Below are 22,365 nucleotides of genomic sequence, written 5' to 3' on the forward strand. Positions count from 1 at the left end.
AGGACGGCTGCTGATGAGCGCGACGCCATGGCCGCCTTTGTGATGGTGTAGTCTCCTCCTAGATGAACCTTCAATATTGACGTTGTTCCGTCCCCTCATATGCCACTGTCGTTTCCAACGACGAATGAGTCCATCGCAACACTCAGACAGCCCTCGCGCTGATCAAGAGGCAAAGATGAGCCACACAACCTCCAGAGGAGTAAAAGGACGTGCTATGGCTAGTCGATATAGAGATTAAGAGGCAAGGGCTATTTGGTCACTCTGACTCTAGGGTATCGAATCGGCGTTTTCGGCCTTCTTCAAACCTCTTGGGTCCAGTACGGCGAAATTCCGCCCTCGATCGACAAGGTCTTGTCCCCTGTCGCAGGTGGGTTATCCATCCCTTTACCTTGCTAGACCCATGATCATATCGGTAGGGCCTTGCGCCGCTGGCCAAGTCCGGAAGTCGGGTGTAACCAGGTCGATCTGGAGAGTCAAGGGAGCGAGGTTGTTCTGTGCGCTTCGGCCACTGGGTCCTTTGATCTCAACCACCCGCCGTCGCTGCTCACATTAGCTGCGCCTACAGCTACAGCCACAGCCCACGACCCCATATCCGACCTCGTCCTCCATTTCATTAATGCATAAAACCTCCATCTCTATCCGTCCGCCATCCGCCCCGTGCAAATGACATGTCGAATTGACTTTGGCCAAGAGGGACCCTTGTTTCGCTTGGCAGTCCTTGCTACGTAATGCGTCGAGGCTTGGTCAGTCGGTAAAATCCGAGGGGATCCACAATAAAGACACTCTGAATTGTCCCAATAGGTGGAGGATAGTTTACAGTTGGAATGGTCCGTTCAGAGTCCGGCCGAGACGGGACCACCTGACGGACGTCAGCCGACGGGAGCAGGCATGTTGATGCAGGAACAGAACTATGATGCTGTAGTTTACGATAAAGACGAGCTGTTTGGGGACCGAATAGGAATATTAGAGTTCGATTGTTGTCGCGGTCTAGTTTATGAAGGACTGCCAGGCCGGATCTCACGACTCGTGCTGTTATCCTCCCCATCAAGGTCTTTGGGCACATATAGGCGCATTGTCCTTGGCGAAACCTTATTCTGAGATAATACTACATTGTACCTAAAATCTGACTATCTTAACATCTTGTCAATGCTATAGTTGCTCGCACCCTGGACTGCGATCTGCAATTTTCGTGTTGGTAATTATACCGACGGGAAACCCGGTTTCATGATGGGGAGAGCTGAAACCTTATTTCTCAATCGGTTAACGAGAGATCCATAGGTCTCTTATGCATAAAAGGTCGCGATGGCCTCGATGTTGAACCACGACAACTCGTCTCGCCTCGTTCTACCCTCCACAACCACCACCTCCATTCGTATGTATAGTCCTCACTTTGGCCCGACCTAGCTAACGTCACAAGACCATGAAGTTCACACTCCCCGTCCTCGCTGCCTTGGCTCCCGCCGCCCTGGGCCAGCTGATCCAGGTTGAGGTCCGCTACAGCGACCACCAAGTCGATGTTGGAAACCTTGACCTCTTCAAGGAGACTTGGGAGAAGATCTACGCCGCTGACGGAAACGGCCGAAGCGTCGTCTCTGATACCTTTTACGACACCTTTGCTGATGGCTGCACCCACTACACAAAAGATGGCAACCGCCGTGTTAATGTCCGCATCAACGGCCAGTGGGGACGTATCCCTGACCTTGGCCTCCACGACGCTCGTGAGGCGCTGGTCAAGTCTCTCTGGGAGGTTCTTAGGGAAGTCAGCGATCCCCAGGGCTGGGACGTCTTCACCAACTGCTACGGAACGACCTGGCAAGAGGGAGTTCCCCGATGGGAGGGACCTCACGCCTGTGGAGGCAAGGACGCGACTGTCCGATCCGAGTGCCTTTGCGATATCGGCAGCGCTCAGTGCGAGCACCACTCTTGGGGACATAAGGTTCCCTCTATGATCAAGGCGAACCTGTACCGTGACGGTGTCCTGCTGGCTGACAGCCTGGAGATTGAGTTTGCTTCGACTAACAAGGAGGAGGATGGTGGTTGCGGTGCCGTGGGCACTATTGTTAGCACTTTGGCTGGCTTCCTGCCCGGTCCTGGCTCTCTCTTTGCCACCGGCGTTGACGTCTTCTGTGGTTTGTAAGGGAGCGGTGGTTTATCCTGTATATAGATGTGCGAGAAGGGGCATTAGATCGGGGCTGCATATCGAGGGAGTTTCTGGGAGATACTTTGTAGGGGCTGTTCTATTCTCTAGCTACCATTATTTTTCTGGCTTGTATAAAAACATTTTCTATCAAGTACGTCGATCTCGACTCACAATTTGACCGGAACGGCAGCATCCTCCCAATTGCTACCTTTCTCGACTTTCTTTCCTCCAGCGCTTTTAACCCCACTGAGTTCAGAAAGTGATTGGCTTGCCCTTATTACCAGCATGTTGACAAGCCCTACAAATGAGATGGTGCGCTTTGAGTCTTGGACTGATATTTCGACCCCGCGCTTGGCTCGCTACAGCATCTGAATTCTGCTCATTGTTGTATTCTTCCACTTTGCCCCAGACTTCGCATCCCTGCCCGAGACTGCCGCCATGTGATCTCGATTTGCTCGATAGGAACAACGGTATCGCGAATATGGAAACCCCTGGCACCTTCGTCAAGTCTTATTCGCTGACAGCATGGTCGAAGCTCTCTATGAGTATAGACCGCCTTCTTGAGGCTCCTCCACATAACCCCCTGAAAACCCACAGTGGCCTGGTTTGCCAACTACCAAATCATCCTCGGGATGGGCTATGGCCCCCCACCGTAATGGGACGACAGGATCATATGGCCGTTCAGTTCCTTCAAGACCATGACAAGCTGCCGCTATCCCCAAGCTGCAGCTTCCCACGACAGGCATGGCAGTTGGTAGTCGGCGGCAGGCCGTTATTACAACAGCTAGTGCCATGATAATCCCTGCGACAAATACCGCCACAATGGCCATGGGTGAATAGCCGCAAGTTGTGATAAACTCCTTTTCGAACTCGATCGGAACAATGAATATGCTCTGAGATAGCATTCAGTGCATCGTCATGGACATGAGGATCAAAGGAATGCTCCAGCGGTAGGGCAACTGCAGAAAGTATCGTGCTCTCTGCTCGCCTCTCGGTTCTGACGACACTCGTAACCCCTTTCTCTTTCATCCGAAGTCGCTCCACTCGGTGGCTGCTAGCATGCCCGTGAAGAGGGCGTTGTATTGAAAATATAAGCTAGAGAAAACGAGATGGGGCAGACTGGCGAGTAGAACACTCAGAGTCATTGTCAAGCTGTCGCTGGCATCGCCCCCTGTTCTCTTGATGAGGGTCAATTCTGTTACGGCACCGAAACCGAGCCTCCATAGAGTTCCTGGAATTCCCATGTCTTTTAGGTCTGGAAGTCGACGGATGCTAAAGATGAGGAAGAAAAGAACCAGTGAGAGAGAGACCAAGTACCTAGAGCCAGACCTCATTAGCTTAAATTTGCACTCGGATTCGTGGCGGGGAGAAAGACTTGCAAGAGTATACTGGCTTTCCATCGGCGTGGGCTGATGGCTGATCCCCACAGACTCCTGTCTAGGGACCATATCCGAGATCCGGTCCAATCCTAGAGATTCTTCTGCCTGATGTCATCAACTGAAGCAAGACAACCCCCACTAGAGAAGGCATCCGGAACAGTCATGAAGGACTCGATTGCGTCGCCAAGAACGAACAAGGCTTCATCTGGAGGTCTTGAGGCGATGTAAAATAGCACGATAGCCTTGAGGGTGTTCGAGACTAGCACGAACGCCATGAAGGTAGGGCTAAAGGTAAGTTGGCACTTTTCTTCCTTTGGCTTGCTGTAGCAAAACTCGACCTTGTCGCACCAAGGCGCCCATGTATCTGCTGCTTTCTCCAAGGCGGGCATGTTGCCGTGGCAGGGTCCCTTGTAGCCATTGTTGCAATTGGAATCGCCACATATCCAGTAATAGACTGTCTCGAGTCTTTGGGGGGCGATGTTGATATTCTTTCGAAATGTAGCCTTGCCCTGTAACTCGGGATTCTGTGCAATGGCTGTGACGAGTATGAGACTCTCGTGGGAGGTCTGGAACGAAGTCGCAAACTGGCGGATGCACTCCAAATTGGTGAGTTTTTGAAGTTCGTTGTTAACACCCAGCCTCTCCAATATTTTCCATTTTTCCCTTTCCTCGAGCATGATTTGCCTAACCTACTCAGCCACCTCTTCTTTTGCACCTTCGGTCGCATGCTTGCCCAGATCCTTGATCGCTTCATCGGTACGGCCATTGCCACTGATGTTCCAATGGCGTTGGAAGAATTCGTACTGTTCCCATTTCAAGTTGTCTAACCGAGAGTCGACGGTCCATATGTCGTAGCTCACTGTTGCAAGAGATGAAAACACGACCGAGTTATAACTGACAGTCCCAACTTAGTGCTCAGGTTTGACACGAAACAGAATCTAGACTTACACAAGATGCAACGGCAATGAAGTAACCGCTAACACAAGCTATAGACGGTATCGGTTCTTGGGGATGTGATTGAGATTGTGTGCGCTCGGTACACCAATGTCTAGACATTTCCCCTCAAAGTGTGCCTTGTCGATGTCGGCACGGGTGGGGGCACAGATGCATTGCATGGCATAGTTGCTGGCGGCTAGTAGGACGGAGCTGAGGGCGTTGATTAAAAGATGTAACCCAGAATTCCATAGGCGCATGTCTGAACACCGGCCTTCTCGAAGAACTGGCAGGCCGATCTTGTTCTTCTTGTTTCGTGTTGTAGCCCATATAGTGACAGCGAGGTTGATAATGAAGACGACGGCGCAGCTGGCGGTACCGAGTAAGAGACTGAATCTCCAGCTTGATTGGAACTGGGGTTTACGAGGGGTCTCAGACGCGGCTTGCTCGTTTCTGTCGTCGGAATGGAGTGAAGCCCAACTCGATCGAGAGCGGGACCATTCACTCAGCTCCATCGCCATGGCGGAAAGAGGTTGTACCCATCGATGATCGATTTAACAGGGGAGCGACCAGTACATGGGTTTATAATGGTCAGCCAAGTTACCGCTGAGGCGGCGCAGATGCGTTATTGTACAATGCATAGCCGCAACGCCCGGTGGGAACTTGATACTCTTCCATACTCGCGATAGGGCTGCTTTATTTAGCTCACATGCCACAGCAGATGCATGGCACGCGGGTGAAGGATTACAAGGCCGCTCGTCCTAAAGAAATTGTATGTGAGTACCGGCCGTGTTTTTTTTCACTCGCGCGCCTGGTACCCAACACGGCAGGATTGTCAGGCATGCAAGCCTCTTATCATGGCGAGGCAGACGCTGAATTGGCAGCTGAATCCTTCGGCTGATGATTGGGATGCGTCGAGGGGATAGTAAAATCAGGCTCGGGACTCGGCAGAGGGGTGCTCTTGGCTGCAGGCCGAGGACCGTAGAACCAGGCTCTGCTAACCAGGGGCTTGTGTATTGCTGGTTAATGAATTCTTGACATAGAGCTACCCAAATCTTGGAGTAAGAATTAGGAAAGAAAAAGATTATTCTACTAATCCGGTTCGTGGGCACTTGAGGTGAAGGCCAAGAACGAGTTGACAAGGTTGGAATTGAGTTTAACCGCCCCCAAGTAAGCATAATTGTGGCTTGCATCAACCGGCGGTTAAATTGCACCATATCCCTGCCCTATCTTATCCCCACATTATTACTCTGGGCGACTGTTAAACCGCGGGTTATCCACGTATATGAAAAGAATTGCTAATAATTAACACTGACCCCTGGTCTTGTACCATCATCCATTTCTCAATCTACCCTACCGCCGAGATTTGATCACCCAGTCGGGAAAGAGAAACCCGCCGCTTTCGACATGGCATTTAATACTCCAATTCGTACAGCCCTGCAAGAACGCCAGACAGCTTACGGGTTTTGGCTGACGTACGTAAAACCTGTGGTTGTGTCTCGTGCTGGGCGCTTCGCATTCACCGCAACTAACGCGTTGGGTCATGATAGGTTACCAAGCTCTGCTATTGCACGTTCTGTCCTTCGTTCAGCATCTTTATCTCCTTCCTCCAACTTCGACTGGGTGTTGATTGATGCTGAACATGGGTTGATCTCTGACAAGGACTATTATGAGGTATTTTGCAAATTGGCGCATCTTATTCGGAGCACCCGCTAATTTCATGCTTTAGTTGACTAACGCAGTTGCTTCTGAAGGAGCAAGTCCGATAATTCGTGTTCCCTGGAATGAGGAGTGGATGATAAAGCGTGCTCTTGACGCTGGCTGCCATGGTGTTTTGACGCCCATGTGCCATTCTGCAGTGCGTGAAAGCCCTGGCTGCAACAAGCAATTATGTGCTTAACTCGCGGATAGGACGATGCACGAAAGATTGTTCAGTACTCCAAGTACCCTCCACTCGGATCTCGCGGGTATGGACCAATGTTTGCGACTCACTCTTTCCACGGGTTACCCGCTGGTCAGTACGATGAGAGGGCAAACAAGGACTTGCTAGTGGCGGTGCAGATTGAGTCCAGATCTGCAGTGGAGAATGTCGAAGATATTGCCCAGGTAGAGGGGGTTGATGTTCTACTGATAGGTGAGTCTGGGCGTGTCGTTTTAGATCGAACGGCAGACTGATAGACTTCGTAGGGCCTTTTGATCTCGCTAAGCAAATGGGAGTGACTAGAGGCTCAGAAGAGCATGAAGCGGCTATTCAGAAGACTCTCAAAGCAGCCAAGGTGGCTGGCAAAAAGGCTGCCATCTTTTGTAAGTCGAGGACCATACCGTTTGATGGAACGCAGGAATCTGATGTGGTTACAGGCACGAATGGGGCACAGGCTCGCTCTCGGGCACAGGAGGGATTTGACATGGTTTCTATCATCACCGATCTCGGCGTTTTGGAGGAGGGAATGATACGGGAACTGGCTGTTGCCACGGATGGACACGCACAGGAGAAGCAGAGAGACCAATACTGAGGGCATTTACTTCTCATGCCAAACAGCACAAAGTGTAATAGCGGCGTTGATAGATGCGTTAAATAAATCTGCTATCATAACTCTTTGAACACGCGCTTTCTTTGAGGGAGTTTCTCCAAGCATTTCGCATCTCATTGTACGTGTGTGGACTTGGTGACATCTCAAAAGAAGCCACCAGCCACTATAACAAAGTACGCCGTTGTTGACACGTGCGAACATTAAAACTCGATGAAAAAATCACTATAGTTTTTCATCTCTTCTCTGGTAGCTGTCGGTTGGCCTGCAGAATTGAGCTTGTCCGCAGTCCCTGCCAGACGTAGATGTTAAGCCATCCAGTTTGATCTGCTTAAAGTCTCCTTGCGATGACTACCTTTTAACAGCTGCTTAACCTTGGGCTCGAGCCATGCGAACGAATAATTCACGACGGGAGCGTTCAATGGGTGACGAACCAACTTTATCCTCAAGACTCATTCGTCTGGATCCATTCTTCCTACCTATGTACATCCCCATCAACTACCCCAAGACGAGCCCCATATGATCGAGCAGAGAGATCTCAACCTTTCCACCCGACTCCGAGACCAAGTCGTTCATCTACTTGGACTCAATATGGTTCATGTCTGCCTTCACGCTGTCAGACTCCCTATCAGTGTTCCCCCCCTCACGCATCCGATTCGCAAGCGCAGCAGCCGCCATCTTACGACCGTCCTTTCCAGGAAAGTCAAAGACAAGTGAGATCTCCTCAATGGTGAGTTGCTTCGTCTCAGGGAACCACAGGTAAATTCCGATGGCGTATGCAATGTCTATGACGATGTACACTGCGTAGTACTTCCAGGTGATGGCCTGCAGGGCAATGGGATTGACAAACTGGTTGAAGGCGTTGGCCATGTTTTGCACGACGAGGTACAGCGCTAGGCCCTTGGCTCGCAGGTTAAATGGCATGATTGTGGTTGTGTATGAGTAGTTTAGGGGTGTCCAGGCAAGCGAGTATGAACCGAAGAAGGTGAAGAGGAAAGGAATAGCAGCAATTCCAAGGGCTGATGTGCCTGTCTCGGCAAAGCCAGCTGAGAAGCCCATGACAAATGCATACGAGATGATCATGCCGATGGTCGATGTGAGAAAGAGTGGACGGATGCCATAGTCGTCAATCTTGAGGGCAGCTGCTTCGGCAATGATCAAGTTCCATACAGAAAGACCGGCGTTGATAGACAAGAGATGGGAGGGCTTGGTAACGCCGACGGACTTGAGGACAGGAGAGAGATAGCTGTGTCTGGTCAGTACACTTGTCGGGGCCAAAGACGGCAGGACTTACTATGACACGATGCCGTTTCCGACCCAGTTGATACCGACACTAATCGAAAGAGAGATCCAGAGACGCTTGCGGTTGCCTCCGGTCTTGAGAAAGTCGAACTGTAAAGGATTGGTGAGTGATAAAGCAAGGTCCCAACCGCACTCACATAGGACGACTTGTTGCCTTGGCTCTCTTCCTCGATTGTCTGTTCAATCTCACGCATCTCCCACTTGACAAGGGCGTCGTTGGTGTCCCCGTTGGCATGATACTTGGCCAGAGTATAGAGTGCCTTGTCGTGCATACCATTTTTGATCATGTATCGAGGAGACTCAGGGGCTTTGATGATAATGAGAAGAACAATGACGGGACCGATGATTTGGCCCAGGCAGGGGACCCTCCAGCCCCAGGAGCTCGGGATATACAGGCCGATGACTTTATCGCGTTAGAGCTGATCAATGATGTCTGTACTCGTTACTTACTGCACATAATGGCACTGACCAACGAGCCAACGTAGTAGAAGCCATAGTACATGTGGCCCATCTCAGATCGGATACGAGGGTGAGCAGACTCTTGGAGGAGAGCTGGTGCACCGACTTTGGTGATGGAACCACCAATGCCCAAGATGACACGAGCTACGGTATGGTTAGTATTGCTGAGAAAAGGAGCAGCCAAGTTACTTACAAACCATAAAGTGCTCGAGATCTGGGGCAAGGCCATTCCAGATGGCACCAACAACGATGAAAGCGGCTCCAATGATAACACACCACTTGCGGCCCCAGTGAGTGCAAATCCAAGCTGCAGGGAAGCCAAAGATGACACCAGGAAGGAAGATACAGGCAGCGATGAGGCCAAGGCGCGTTCCATGGGGACTATCAAAGTGTTCGTTCCACTGCGGGAGGGCTTGGAGGCCTGTGAGAAGAGACTGATCATCTAGAGGCAGTGAGCAAGCTGTCTTTTGTGGTAGAGGGGCAAATACGTACATCCAAGGTAGAATGGACACATCATACAGCCGAAGCAGTAGAGAACATTGAGTCTGAGACTGGCATCTTTCCACCATTTCTCATTTGTGTTGTCTGACAGAGTTAGTATCATCAAATTGTTAGATGAGGGGCAGAAACACACTGGGAATATCCCGAAAAGAGACATGGGGAGAGTCCTGAGCCATGATAGATGAGAAGTGAGAGATATTTGTCGATGCGCAGTGATGAAGTTCTCATGACGAGGGCAAAGAATAGTACTTATATTCGCTGTGTGCGCGGTCAATGCTGAGCAAGCCTCGGTCAACCCCAGCCTCATCTGCTGTTCCCCATGGGGCCAGTTGAGGAGTATGCGGGGAAGAGGCATGAACCAATGCGGACGAGTCCATTTCACCGTGTCGAAGGTGAGCCAAGGCTTGTGGGACGAGGGCAGAGTTTAACAGGTTTTGCTAAGGGTTTATCCGTTTGCCCTGACTCGGACACGAGAGCTGGGTGTCACGTTAGGCTTTCCATTGGCATCACTAGAGCCCGTGCCCACCGAGGCACTAGAGATGTGAAGGACGCTCGTAAGCGGCTTCCTGGAGGCCTTGACTGGTATGGCCTGTAACGTCCTAAATAAATGGTTGACAATATATTCTGAATAGCTAAGATGAAAGCACTACGTCGCCTTCGGATGGTGGAATGTGTACCGTAGCAATCTGGATCGCAATGCGGAGAAGTTCATGCCCTCATACAGCCACTTCTCTCACATCTTGGGGAAGAAATACTGCTTCGCTATTGGCTACCAATGATGCCAGGGCTTGTGGCCCTGGTCTCGACCAGGTCCACTTCCTCGCTTGATTCCGAGATGGAGGGTGACAGTAGCAGCAGAAGCCTGAGAGCCAGAGATACCGGTTATACCAATAAAGAGTTGCCGCAGGTTATGACAGGCAATCATATACTGATCAAAAACATGCTCAAGCTGGAAGATTGGTGCTTGAACCAGGTGTAGGGTTGGATTGCCTACGAGTCGCTCGACCGAACGAAGTAAAAGGAGTAACTGGACAAAGACTGTGAGCGGTGAGCATGGGCTAAGGAGACAAAGGGACTGGACGAAAAAGTCACTGATAGATTTCGAAATATCTATCCATAATGAGACTCGGATGAAAAGCATGTCGTGAACAAACGTCTCCGACTTGTCGGCGAGATGTAGGGTGAAGCTGTACTTAAAGTCTGACGTTGATGAAGCCATAGTCTTCATCACCAGATGACACGATGTCAAGGGGCTCAAAGCAATGCGATATCGGTGTTACAACCGAAGCACTTCAACAGTTTAAGCAGCTGCTTTGCAAGAACGTCTGCAGTTACCGTAAACATGCAGGGGTCGCCTGGGTAGCAAATTTGACCACTAAATTAACTCCCGCTAGGCCCGGAGTCTAGATCGGGGGGTTAGCCGGCGGTTTAAGTATGACTTTGTGTTTAGCCGAAGGGTCTGCAACACCCTGGCCCCGAATATAAACCTTCTGGTAAATTGGCGAATTAATATTGGTGGCAGAATCAGCTCAGGTGCTCCCTTGTGGCGACGTATCTCCCTTGGACCCGACATGGTAAACCCAACTCTCAAGGGCCATCGTGCCCTCATCCTCACGACGGTTCCGGTACCATCTGGCCCCATAGACGCCATCCGAGACCAGTTTCCCGATCTCGAAGTCATCACGCGTGTTGCTCCTTGGGGAGTAAACGAGGTTGGAGATGGCTTCACCGACAAGGACTGGGAAGACATAACCCTATTGCTCACTCCTACAGTCCTGCCAAATGTTGAACAAGCCCCTCGAATACAATTCGTTCAGCTGATTAGCGCTGGAGCCAACCATGTGCTTTCCCACCTTTACTTTTTGAACACAGAAGTTCCGTTTTGTTCAGCCAACGGGATTCATGGGTGTGTCGATTTGGTCATATTCTCGGATTCCAGACTGACGATGAATACAGCCCTCAGATTACAGAATGGATCATCTTGACATATCTTTCATTCAACAGACACAGTATGTCCCACTTTACGCAGCCTGGCTTCCCTAGACATGCAATCTTTTTCTGCTAACACCACACAGTGACTATCTACTGGGAGGCTCAGAAAGAGGGTCAGTGGAAACTGAAGCCCGGGAATCCTGCCATCTCAGAAGACGTAGTTGGAAAGAGGATGTAAGTGCTTCTCCTATCTAACGAAACGTCCGCTAAAATCCTTGCAGAGGAATTCTCGGATACGGTAGTATAGGCCGCCAGACAGCACGGGTCGCAAAGGCCTTGGGTATGGAGGTATTTGCATACACGTTGAGCCCGAAAACAACACCCGAGTCACGTAGAGATGACTCTTACGCGCCCCATGGTCTTGGTGACCCCGATGGATCACTTCCAAGCAAGTGGTTTTCGGGAGGCTCTAGACAAGATGTTCACGCATTCCTCGCCTCTGGCCTAGACTTGTTAGTAGTCGCGACTCCTCTCACAAGCCAAACTCGCCAGCTTCTGGCGAGGGACGAATTTGAGTTGCTTTCAAAGAGCGGGAGAACCTACGTTGCCAACATCTCCCGGGGAGAGGTGATCCACACTGGTGATCTTGTGGAAGCCCTCAACAGCGGCTTGATAAGTGGTGCTGCTCTAGACGTCACGGACCCTGAGCCGTTGCCGGACGGCCATCCGCTGTGGAGTGCTAGGAATGTGACTCTGACTCCTCACATCAGTGCCTCGACGGGTTCCTATTATCCTCGACTACTGGACTTGTTTCGGATGAACCTCGAGAGGATGAGCAAGGGAGAACCTCTGATTAACAGAGTTGATAGAGACAAGGGGTACTAGAGACTACATGAGACTTTCAAGGTGACATCATTCACTGCTGGGCGAGAGATGGGTTTCTTGTGAAAGCTAGACAACCGTCAAATAAAACAATGCTATGGTAATTGATAATTCAAGCTTGTGATTGTTTGGAAGAGGACGTTGTGGGCTCTGTTTGCTTCAAGTCACAGCACCACCTCTGAGGCCATTTTGGATCTTGTGATGATTGAACGGTGGCGGGAGACGGCCATTGCCTGTCACACTATATCAGCTAGAAGCAAGGATCTCACAGTCTGACTATCCTCCTAGTGCAGAAACGGCTGCGAGCCATGTGAGTTCTTTCAGCTTTACCCTACACAAGCAGGCTTCACTTCGTGTTTACTCTGACTCCTTCTCGTAACATGTCTGGTTCACCCATCGTAGGTACCTTTGTTTAGCCGACCAGTCTCTAATCTTTGAGCTTCTAGAACGTACCGCCATCTCGCCACCACGGTCGGTTATTCCTTGTTCCTTGACGGCAGTTTAACAGTCGCTCTAGTTTAACCGCCCCCACACGTTACGATTCACCCCTGAGTCCCGAGATGGTCTGACCAGGGGCGGCTAATTCCAAGCTTGAAGGAACATGATGTCAACTCGAATCCGGGGACCCCGGAATCTTTGCGTTGTCGGATATAAAAGCAACCGTAGGATATCCGTTATCTCATTGATCTGGCTCAACAGACACTACAGTGGAAACCAACTATCTAGCTACTTGACTATCTTACACCATGGCTACTCAGACCATCACCGTCACCGAACAGACCAAGGTCGTCATCGAGCCAGCCAAGGTCACCACTCCCAGACTTTGGATGAAGCTTGAGAATGGTGATACTGATGGCGTGCCCGAGTGGATGAGGAAGCTCCACGATAATGGCTGGACCATTATTAACGAGACTATTCCTAAAGAAAAGGCTCTAGCCTACGCTGACAAGGGCCACGAGTGGCTTGAGGGCTGGAACTTGGGATACAAGCGCGATGACCCATCGTCACGAAAGGAGACTAAGGTTCCCTGGCATATTCGCGGTGGGCTCTACGCCAGGTAAGCTTACCGTTCTCGCCTTCAGTGCAATTTTAACGGTGTGCGCCAGATATGGCGTTGCCCATGAGCAGTTCGTCTGGGACTTGAGGACAGAGGAGTCTTTGGTCGACAAGTTTGCTCAGATCTGGGGCACGGATGAGCTACTTGTTTCATACGGTAAGCTCCTTGATACCATCAATGCGTGACTTAGCTGACCTCTCCAGATGGCGTCAACCTCTCTGTCCCCGACCAGGCCAGAGAAAAGTCGGACAGCGTCTTTGCCCCATGGTCACACGTCGACCAGTCTCCCCTGCGCACCAACCTCCAATGCATCCAAGGTATCATGAACCTCCTCCCCAACGGCCCCGAGGACGGTGGCTTGATGGTTCTTGAGAACTCCAACAAGTTCTATGCTAAGCTTTGGGAGCACTTTGATCACAAGAAGGGCCCTAATGGCTGGAACAAGTGGGAGCAGCAGTTTGTAGACAAGGAGATGTGTGACTGGCTTGAGACTAAGGGGTGCAAATGGGTCAAGGTCTGCGCTCAGCCAGGAGATTTGATTCTTTGGGATTCGGTAAGTCAATTGTTGTCTCACGTTATGAAGCTGGACGCTGACTTCAAGAAGCGGTGCATTCACTACGGTGCTACTCCATCCTCTACCGATGACCGTTTCGCTGCCTGTAAGTCAATGTGTACCCAAATATGACGTGGCAACTTTGCTAATGCTCCTAGACGTCTGCTTTAAGCCCGCGGCATTTGTATCGGAGGAAACAAAGCAGAAGCGGCTCGATGTCTTTGCGAAGAAGCAAGGAACTGCTCACGACCCTGCCATTCTCCGAGTCACCCCTCGTCTGCCCCCGGAGGATCACCCCTCGTACGCGGATGCTGTGAGCCGGCCTCTTCAGGAGCCTGTGCTATCGAAGCGAGCTAAGCAGCTTGCTGGACTTGTGCCATACTGAGAAGAAGGGATGTAGGAATGGATATGAGGAGAGGGAGATGAGCGAAGCTGAAGATACACTCCGTTCCTTGCCCGACTTTATAAGAAGTTACCTTGCCATTCTTTTGAAATGACGCAAACAAGCAAAACTGTATTTGGATCAATGCGGCCTCTGTATAGCTTCAACAGTCACTTCTGTCAACCTATGACTCTGATAGAGCCTAATTTAAGTGGGAAGGTTACGATCAAACAAGGGCCTTTGTATTTCTTACCCAGGAAGAGCGATGGGAGAGTAGGATCTTGTAAGAAAGATAGTAACCACTATAGCAAGACTTGCATCTGGACTGTAGTACTGTCCAACGTTCATGGTTTCTATTAATCACTGCTTTCCTCGCTTACATACCAGGCAGTGGCTTATTTGCATGACGAGCCAGCAGACTTATACGGTAATAGAACTCTAGACTCATCAGACTAATCTTGTATGAAAGATACGAAATTTTTCTCTCATTATTGTGGATAATCGTCTAATCCACTCTGAATACTCCTCTAATAGTTACGGTATCCTTGCTGAGTAAGTAACTTGTCATGGCGATAGAGAGTTCTGGGAATCGTGGACAAGAATGCACGAATAACAGCTTGGGAGGGGCAGAGAGTATGAATCGCCAGTAGAGAGGGTTGCTCTACATCTCGAAACGATAAGAACAAGTGTCACAATGCAGATTCAGTAAGAAGACGCAGATACTGGCACTTGAGCGTGAATTCGAAGTACATAGCAGGAATGCACGATGTCCTGGTGACTCCATCTCACATTCAGCATACATCAATTCACATAAGTATCTTCAGGCATGCGGAGCCCATCGTTGATAGAACATCCCTTTGTAAAAGGTCAGCAATGGTTATGATGAACGCACGTGTTGGTTCAACTTACCATGAGGCGACCACCCTCAACAATCAAGTGTCCACCATTCATGTAACCGCCTGCCTTGGAGCTGAGCATGAGACAAGGACCAACAATTTCCTCTGGGCGTCCGGCACGACCTGATTTCTTGTCAGTCTGTTTCCTGACCGGATCCACGACTCGAGAGGAACACAAGAGTAAAGGGGGAAGCTTGGATCTTACCGGCAGTGCACCTCTTGGCCGCCTTGACGGCAAACTTGTTCATCGAGCCTTCGTTGCTGGTGTTGTCGGTGGTGGTCATCTCAGTGGGGAAGATGCCAGGAAGGATGCAGTTGACGCGGATCCTCATGCTTGAAGGGATGGTTGTCAGCATTTGACGTCTATAAAGTCCTCGAACAGGGCATAACTTACGGATGGAATCGACCAGCAAGCAATTTGGACGCATGTAAGGCTGTATCAAGTCAGTTCCGGCCTAAACACAAGTGGAATTGGGCAAGTACAGGCAGCCTAGATCTTGTCAGTAACCTTGGTCTCCTGATTAAAGGGGTGATAGGACATACCTTGGAAATAGCATATGTGAGGGATCCCATGGCCCTAGATACGCATAAGAACATGTCCCATTCAGAGTCTGTTACGTCCCAACTTACCGCTGATTCGCTAGGCCAGCCAGAGACGAAATGATGATTACGCTGGGGTCCTCTGACTTGCGGAGGAGCGGGACAAAACCCACTGTGGTAAAGTAGACGCCGTTGACATTCACTGGAGGTGAGAGATCAGTATAGCTGTCTTGTCGAAGGTAAGCAGTACTGACCGGAGTTGGTAAAGGTAAAGTGTTCACTTGGTCTGGTTAGTAAGTAATTCAGAGTTGATTGTTGACTTGACACTTACTCATCGACGCCATCCCACAGAGCCTTCTGGACTTGATCCGCTGGAGGGCATTTAGTAAGATGCGAGAGGTTAAGTTGTTAGTGACTGACCATCGTTGTGATCCCATGCTGGGTAGTCAATCTGTCTTGAGACGCCGGCGTTGTTCACGAGAACGTCGATCTAGAGTAAAGCTGATGAGTCCTCAGGTCCCGCCATGCAAATTTTCTTAAACTCACATGAGACTCCTTCTGGGATATGCTCTCTACAAGGGCTTTGCAGCCATCTTTGGTGCCGACATCACTCTGGACACTGATACCCATGTCAGTCAAGCCCGACTCTGGCTGGTAGTCTGCATACTTACGGGATGACATTGCCACCCGCCTCGTTAAGTTCCTTGGCGGTCTTCTCAAGGACATCAAGACGACGACCAGTGATGTAGACTTTGGCGCCATTGGTGGAAAAGCCTTGAGTAATTGCTGGATCAAACAGGGTTAGCTAGTTACTACGACCTTCCTAGACCCTGTAAACTCACCCTTGCCCAGTCCGGAGCCACCGCCAGTGACCACGACAACCTTGCCGCTGACGTAAAAGAGGTTCGAGATAGTAAAATTGGGCATGATGATTGAAGTGCTTGAGAACGATGTGCAAGGATCGTGAGAACCAGATCTTGAGTGATAAAGATATAGGTATCGGAACTAAAAGGGCCACTTGGAGATGCTGTATTACAGTGAATCCGTACAAGCCGGCTAATCAAAAAATACCCGACCTCAACAATTGTGAGTCGGTTAAACTTGCTCTACTGGTTTAACGGCTGGTCAACTAGTTTTACCGCCGGCTTTTCCCCCGCAATTTCGTCTCCATGTGGGGATCACGATGCTCTACCCCAGACTCACGGGCTTCATTTATAACAGCAAAGACGGGGATATCTCACTCGATGCTCATCATCAAACAAACTAATCGAACATCAACATGCATTCTACCAGCTCACAACAAGTCGCCGACCTCGGCCTCGAAGCCAACACTTCATGTGTCTTGATCAAGAAGCAGATCATCAGCATCGAGCCCATGCCCACGCCTGTCCTCAAAGATGATGGAGTCTTGGTCAAGGTGATGGCAAGTGGTATCTGTGGCTCGGACATGCACGCTTACCTCGCCGGGGGTGTGGGTGGTCGGCCGATCTTGAGTCCCACCGTCATGGGACACGAGGCGGCAGGGGAGGTTATTGCCGTTGGATCTGCTGTGACGACACACAAAGCTGGTGACAGAGTGGCCAGTAAGTCCTGAGGTTTGGGGCTTGGTTCTGTGCAGCAATGCTTCAACACGGGCAGAGTGGACTAACCCCTTTTCTAGTCGAGCCGGGTCTTCCCTGCAGAACTTGTGCCAATTGCAAGAATGGACGAAGTAACATCTGCTCAGGTGAGTTTAACACGCCCTTCTGTCATTGGAAATCGCTAAAATGGTCAGAAATGAGATATTGTGGTGCGCCAGGTACCCATGGCACTCTATCGAGGTTAGCTATCCCCTTACCCCTGACCTGACCACTCTGACAACACTTCAGATACTTCACCCTTCCGGCCGACATGGCCCCTCATTTCCCATCCTCAATTAGCTGGGATGAAGCAGGCAGTATCCAGCCACTGGCGGTTAGTAACAGACCCCCCCTTACCTTTCCAGCCTACTCACAGGTCTTCAAGATTGGTGTTCAGATTGGAAAGCGAGCCGAGCTTGGAGCACATCAGACACTCGCCATTTTGTGAGTTTCTTCATACTTGTTTAAGGTCCCGAGTATTGACTTTGTCAGTGGCTGTGGCCCAATTGGTCTCATTACAGCAGCTGTCGCTCATGCCTACTCGGCCCGCAAGATTATTGCCTTCGACATAAGTCCCTCGCGAGTTGACTTTGCAAAGAAGTATCGGTCGCCACTCACAGGGAAGTCCATAATTGACCACGTCTTTCTGGTCGACTCCTTGGTGGATCTTGAGGATCGTGGGCTTGATAATGGTGATGCCGACCACCATGTCACTCCTGGTGACTTCAAGTGGGAGCAGGCGATGAGAAATATGAGTCGCATTATAGAGTCATGTGGCTTAGGACTTGAAGGCGGTGTGGGCAGGGTCATTGAGGCCAGTGGTGCGGAAGATGCGATGCTTAATGGAGTGGCCATCTGTAAACCAGGTGGAATTTGTAAGTGTCCCAAGAGTGTCCAAATTCGACATGACCGAGCAACTGACAGACTTTCAGACCTTCAAGTCGGCTTGGGGCACATCCAAACCCATCTCTTCCCCACCATCGCCGTAACAAACAAGGACCTCGACGTCAGGGGTTCGTTCTGCTCTACCCTCCTGTATCGTCTGCCATGGCTAACATCGCGTTAGGAATCACCCGATACACAGCCTCATGCTTCCCCAGCGCCATCGATCTTCTTGCCCGCGGTGCTGTCGACCTCAAGTCTCTCATCACCGCCAAGTATGAGATGTCGAGAGCCGGAGAGGCTCTCGAGGCTGTGAGAAGTGGGAAGGAGATCAAGGTGATAATTAGGAATCAGGAGGTTTAAGTTAGGTATACCAGTAGCTACAAAAATACAGGTCTTTCGCCATGTTGTCATGCGCATCAGCTTTAAATCCCAACCAGGAGGAGGGATTGAGAGATGCCCGGACTCTAGACTCTACCTTGCATTCTTCTTCGATCGTCTGGTTACAATCCAGTAGTGACTGTAACATGGCGCTTTTTCCAACCCATGGAACTGTGCGATTACCCTTTTGTCTATGACTGCCGTTATTGTATTGAAATGTGTCATTTGAGTTTCTGTACTCAATGCTATCCTTGTCTATGCAGGTATGCGTGGTCAACAGCAAAGTACATGTTTGATCGGCAAATCCCTTATTATAAGTGAGCCGTGTTGATGATGAATTGTGACCACCATGTTCAATACCATCATGCAAAGGACTTAGTTTGGGCAGCAAGAGATCACTATTATACAAAATCAGGACTATTGCACAATATCAGTAATCTTCCATCAAACAATCCTCCTCATACCCCGTGCAAATTGCCTCCCGATACGTCGTTCGCTCCATTCGCAGACCTTGGTGCTAGTGACGTTCTGTAGGCATCCTGGGGCATCATTCCAAGGGCAGCAAAGGAGTCGGCTGGGTCCAAATTGTCCGGCTGCCCTATCAAAAAAGACCACGTGTGAAACAGATCATCAAAGAGTGGCTGGTCCCTTGATAAGTGATTCGATGCAGAAACTGTATCGTGAGTCGCGTTTGGTATGTTGGGGCCCGAGATCGGGTTCAACGGGTACTGAGAGGTGTCGTTCCATATGGATGGAAACATATGGGGTTGAGGCATAGGCCATGCAGAGTGTTGGTCACCTTCCAGGTTTTGAGCAGGCCTGGACGCACCCGGTGCCTCACCCAAGACCCCGTTGTTCGTGATGCCCTCTTGTGACGGTTGCTGTACAAAAGTCAATATTTGAGGACGAGACAGGACAGGGAAAGATGCCACTGACTGCTATATTGTCGAAAGAGGTCAGGGCTTCACTGCTGGCATTAGACCTGCTCTCAAGCAGATTCTGGCCGATCGTTGAGAGACCTGATTGACCGCTCGTCGACGGGTTCTGCCTCATGCGTTGATCCAGGCGGTCGATTTCACTCCGCAACTTGATGGCCAGGCCTGGTGGCGGATCCCGTCTCGCCTCGATCTTTTCAAGAAATTCGGCTAAAACGATGAGGATGTTGCGTATTTGTAGGTATGACCATGCTGAGAGTGAGCTTTGGGTCACGTTCCCTAGCAAGTGGCCAACGTTGGCCAAGTGATGTAACTATCGGGCATGGTGAGAAGATGACTGGCTAGAACAGCAGAGAAACCTACCGAGACGGTATTCATGGCATAGAAGAACTCAATGGGGATGGTACTGAGCTCGTCGAGCAATTCGCTTGCAGCGGCACATCGCAAGTGGATATTGGGTTTTCCACTGCTGACCAGAACCATCTTGAGGGTCTGTGTGGTGATGAGGATATTGGCAGCTTCTCGGGATCAGTCTCCGCACGTGTAAGAGAGTCAAGGGGGATATACCGATCAAGCCGTATCTATCAGACTGAGGATCGCCGGTTATGGCCTTGACCCTCTTTAACTCGTCTGGCAGTTCAGCGTGGAGATCTGATATAAGGTGAAGCATCTCGGACGAGAAATTCTTGGGTGAACGTAGACGAGCGAGCAAGCTTGAAACTGCAGATCCGGGCTCGTCCCGTGTGAATTGCTGTTGTGTCTTGAACGTGTCATCCAGATACTGGAGGAGTCGGTAGAGGTCGGTGCAAAAGTTCCAGCCGCGTAGGAACGAGACTCTATCTGGTCTCTGCAGAATGCCTGTCTCGGTGATATCGACGTCGTCAAAGACTTCGGCTGGGTACTTGACAGATGTCTTGGCCTCACGGATTCGAGAGATGAAGCCGAAACTGTTCGAGATGTATTGGTCCTGTTGATAAGCACCCCAGAACTAGATGTGGAGAGTGGTCAGAGGAACGAACGAGTTCAGTGGTTTGCAGAGGAGAGGGACCTACCAGTCTGCGTCGCTCTTGTCTCTCGCGTTCCGAGATATTAGTAGGCCAGTTTGATTCAATGTTGAAGCCGGAAATGCTCATCAGCGTGGTATAGTCGCCCAGGTGTGTTATTGCTCGTTTGAGATCCCCATTCTGCAGACAGCATGACCCTAAAATTGCCTTGGCCTTCATCATCTGATAGCGGTCCTGTATTTCAACGTCCATCAGATCGTTCGGGATGGCTCCAATAGCAGCAGAATAGCATGCTGTGAAGAGCGGGATGGCTTCAAGACGTAACGGGTGAGGGCTTTCAGGAACAGGCATTCCATTGTGCAGACGTCCGGATGCCAATGCGCAAACTGCCATGGTTACTGCGAAAAGGCCACGGTCGAGCCGATACAGACTTTGCTGAACCTGAGATTGAAACGTAGGCCAGTGGAAGTAGGGTCGTCTGTGATGCGTGAGCGACTGATGGAGTGAAATTGTCTGGATGCTTACAATGGGTAGCAACTCTGGTAGAAGACGTCGAGCAAGCTCCCGATATCTTGGTGCTTGACGGTAAAGTTGTAGAGCCATTCTGGCAGTGATGTATCTGGTGGCTGGACTGGCAGCGCTGGAGGGCTTGCCTGGTCGTCTTGATCGGCATCAAACGGCGGTGGCGTTGCCCCAGGCTCGCTACCATCTGGAGCGTCGGGCTCCGGTGGAGGTTGCTGCGTCGTTGTATCGCTGTCTACTCGCGAGCGACGAGGAGGAGGCTGGACAAGAGTCAACTCACAGTCCTCCAAAGCGGAAAGCTCAACGCCAAGATAGGTCTTACTCCACGTCGCTTGCTAGGCCGATTGTAAGTACACGCGATGCCCTGCTCCTCACATCGCGTGCATGGCACGCCCTCAATCCCTGGCGAGCACTGCGGGGACAGTCAGCGGCTGTCAGCTCCATGGTTACAGTGACAAGAACACATCTTGCAAGCGTTCCGATGGCAGCGATCGCAGGCTCTCTGCATAATTACAGGCAGACTCAGTCAGTGTCCAAGCTATTCGTCGCCATGAGTGAGCCACTCACCGAGTTCCTTTTGCGCTTGCCGAGGTCATTGCCGACTGACGGTGCAGGCGGGGCCTGAGAATCGCCGTCACCGGGGGAGGTCATGTTTTCCAATTGGGCGCTCAATTTGATTCGAGTCGATGAATGAGCCAGAGCCGTTACGGAAGCGCATACATCGAGGAATGAGGAGAGACGCTGAGCGAGCTGATGAGGCCCCTTGCAAATTGGTTAGTGCTGGTGTCGTTTCTATTCTCACGTGACACCCCCCTCTCTCCTTCGCCGCTACTTTCTCCCTTGGGCAGAAGAGTCGAGACAAAGGGAAAGTCGAAGTAAGGAAATACTTGTGAAAAGGCTACTTGCCATGCTATAGAGAGCCCTAGGCTTTGTTACTCATTCAATTTTCTAAACTTTTATCTTCTCATTTTCTACATCTTGACCACTTTTACGATTTGCCTTACAAAGTACCTAGGAATCACCATGTTAGACATGCCTTGCCTGAAAGAACCTCAGCTCAGATAGTTACAGCGTGAAGTATCTCATCAAATTGCATATAGATGGGAATACACCTACTGGGTGCTACAGAAACCTAGTGCCCGTAGATCGTATTTGGTTTAGTAACACCGAGGAAAAGAAGTGAAGCAAGATCTGGAGAAGCGAGAATTTTTTTCGTAAGCTCCCCCATGAATAATAATTGATTCGCAAGTCTGGACAAATTATCAGATCTCGAAAAGTGATTTGCATCTCTCTTGCTTGGCGAAACAGAAGGTAATCTTGGATAAACACAAGAAGCATTTTAGACAGTAAGATGTCTCAGGATTGTAATACGGGCTGTAAAAATGAATCCGTGTAAATGGTTTCAAGTCCATCCCTTGAGGCTCAGTGACTTTATCAGAGAAACAGATCAGAGCCTCCAGGTCGGTGCCATTCTCTAGAAAGTTTATAATAGCGTCGCTGGTTTCCTGAAAAGCGGTCCAGCATCCAATAGTGGTGCT

At 50.4% G+C, this 22,365-nt stretch overlaps 9 protein-coding genes across 9 annotated transcripts; 5 read left to right on the forward strand and 4 right to left on the reverse strand.

Moving 5' to 3' along the window:
• Window positions 1–1,420: 1,420 nt before the first annotated feature.
• LRP88_06513 (uncharacterized protein) lies at window positions 1,421–2,137 on the forward strand (the record flags this gene model as incomplete). The annotated part of the gene is made up of 1 exon (XM_083243051.1): window positions 1,421–2,137. One exon carries the CDS (start codon window positions 1,421–1,423, stop codon window positions 2,135–2,137), a length of 717 nt encoding a protein of 238 aa, XP_083101987.1.
• Window positions 2,138–3,608: 1,471 nt separating this feature from the next.
• LRP88_06514 (uncharacterized protein) lies at window positions 3,609–4,121 on the reverse strand (the record flags this gene model as incomplete). The annotated part of the gene is made up of 1 exon (XM_083243052.1): window positions 3,609–4,121. One exon carries the CDS (start codon window positions 4,119–4,121, stop codon window positions 3,609–3,611), a length of 513 nt encoding a protein of 170 aa, XP_083101988.1.
• A 1,738-nt stretch (window positions 4,122–5,859) lies between these two features.
• On the forward strand, window positions 5,860–6,965 carry LRP88_06515 (HpcH/HpaI aldolase family protein; the record flags this gene model as incomplete). The annotated part of the gene is made up of 6 exons (XM_083243053.1): window positions 5,860–5,927; window positions 6,003–6,126; window positions 6,182–6,310; window positions 6,364–6,586; window positions 6,640–6,756; window positions 6,811–6,965. The coding sequence occupies 6 exons, from the start codon at window positions 5,860–5,862 to the stop codon at window positions 6,963–6,965; spliced, it is 816 nt and encodes a 271-aa protein (XP_083101989.1).
• A 591-nt stretch (window positions 6,966–7,556) lies between these two features.
• LRP88_06516 (uncharacterized protein) lies at window positions 7,557–9,418 on the reverse strand (the record flags this gene model as incomplete). Its single annotated transcript, XM_083243054.1, has 7 exons — window positions 7,557–8,226; window positions 8,275–8,372; window positions 8,420–8,685; window positions 8,733–8,885; window positions 8,935–9,183; window positions 9,234–9,326; window positions 9,376–9,418. The coding sequence occupies 7 exons, from the start codon at window positions 9,416–9,418 to the stop codon at window positions 7,557–7,559; spliced, it is 1,572 nt and encodes a 523-aa protein (XP_083101990.1).
• Window positions 9,419–10,813: 1,395 nt separating this feature from the next.
• On the forward strand, window positions 10,814–12,059 carry LRP88_06517 (D-isomer specific 2-hydroxyacid dehydrogenase family protein; the record flags this gene model as incomplete). Its single annotated transcript, XM_083243055.1, has 4 exons — window positions 10,814–11,148; window positions 11,199–11,251; window positions 11,318–11,408; window positions 11,456–12,059. 4 exons carry the CDS (start codon window positions 10,814–10,816, stop codon window positions 12,057–12,059), a joined length of 1,083 nt encoding a protein of 360 aa, XP_083101991.1.
• A 743-nt stretch (window positions 12,060–12,802) lies between these two features.
• Window positions 12,803–14,051, forward strand: LRP88_06518 (uncharacterized protein; the record flags this gene model as incomplete). The annotated part of the gene is made up of 5 exons (XM_083243056.1): window positions 12,803–13,113; window positions 13,163–13,269; window positions 13,317–13,666; window positions 13,718–13,772; window positions 13,825–14,051. The coding sequence occupies 5 exons, from the start codon at window positions 12,803–12,805 to the stop codon at window positions 14,049–14,051; spliced, it is 1,050 nt and encodes a 349-aa protein (XP_083101992.1).
• A 798-nt stretch (window positions 14,052–14,849) lies between these two features.
• LRP88_06519 (SDR family NAD(P)-dependent oxidoreductase) lies at window positions 14,850–16,411 on the reverse strand (the record flags this gene model as incomplete). The annotated part of the gene is made up of 13 exons (XM_083243057.1): window positions 14,850–14,903; window positions 14,958–15,067; window positions 15,150–15,277; window positions 15,339–15,378; window positions 15,428–15,434; window positions 15,488–15,521; window positions 15,575–15,686; window positions 15,739–15,764; window positions 15,816–15,855; window positions 15,905–15,974; window positions 16,031–16,103; window positions 16,156–16,270; window positions 16,327–16,411. The coding sequence occupies 13 exons, from the start codon at window positions 16,409–16,411 to the stop codon at window positions 14,850–14,852; spliced, it is 894 nt and encodes a 297-aa protein (XP_083101993.1).
• A 352-nt stretch (window positions 16,412–16,763) lies between these two features.
• On the forward strand, window positions 16,764–18,348 carry LRP88_06520 (NAD(P)-dependent alcohol dehydrogenase; the record flags this gene model as incomplete). The annotated part of the gene is made up of 7 exons (XM_083243058.1): window positions 16,764–17,067; window positions 17,145–17,210; window positions 17,259–17,304; window positions 17,353–17,547; window positions 17,596–17,978; window positions 18,036–18,116; window positions 18,170–18,348. The coding sequence occupies 7 exons, from the start codon at window positions 16,764–16,766 to the stop codon at window positions 18,346–18,348; spliced, it is 1,254 nt and encodes a 417-aa protein (XP_083101994.1).
• A 1,232-nt stretch (window positions 18,349–19,580) lies between these two features.
• On the reverse strand, window positions 19,581–21,478 carry LRP88_06521 (fungal specific transcription factor domain-containing protein; the record flags this gene model as incomplete). Its single annotated transcript, XM_083243059.1, has 6 exons — window positions 19,581–19,819; window positions 19,869–20,289; window positions 20,354–20,783; window positions 20,831–21,087; window positions 21,150–21,239; window positions 21,395–21,478. 6 exons carry the CDS (start codon window positions 21,476–21,478, stop codon window positions 19,581–19,583), a joined length of 1,521 nt encoding a protein of 506 aa, XP_083101995.1.
• Window positions 21,479–22,365: the final 887 nt, after the last annotated feature.

Source organism: Fusarium phalaenopsidis (genome assembly GCF_050370095.1).
Source record: "Fusarium phalaenopsidis strain FUZ10S chromosome Unknown contig_32296, whole genome shotgun sequence".
In the NCBI taxonomy this organism is placed as follows: Eukaryota; Fungi; Ascomycota; class Sordariomycetes; order Hypocreales; family Nectriaceae; genus Fusarium; species Fusarium phalaenopsidis.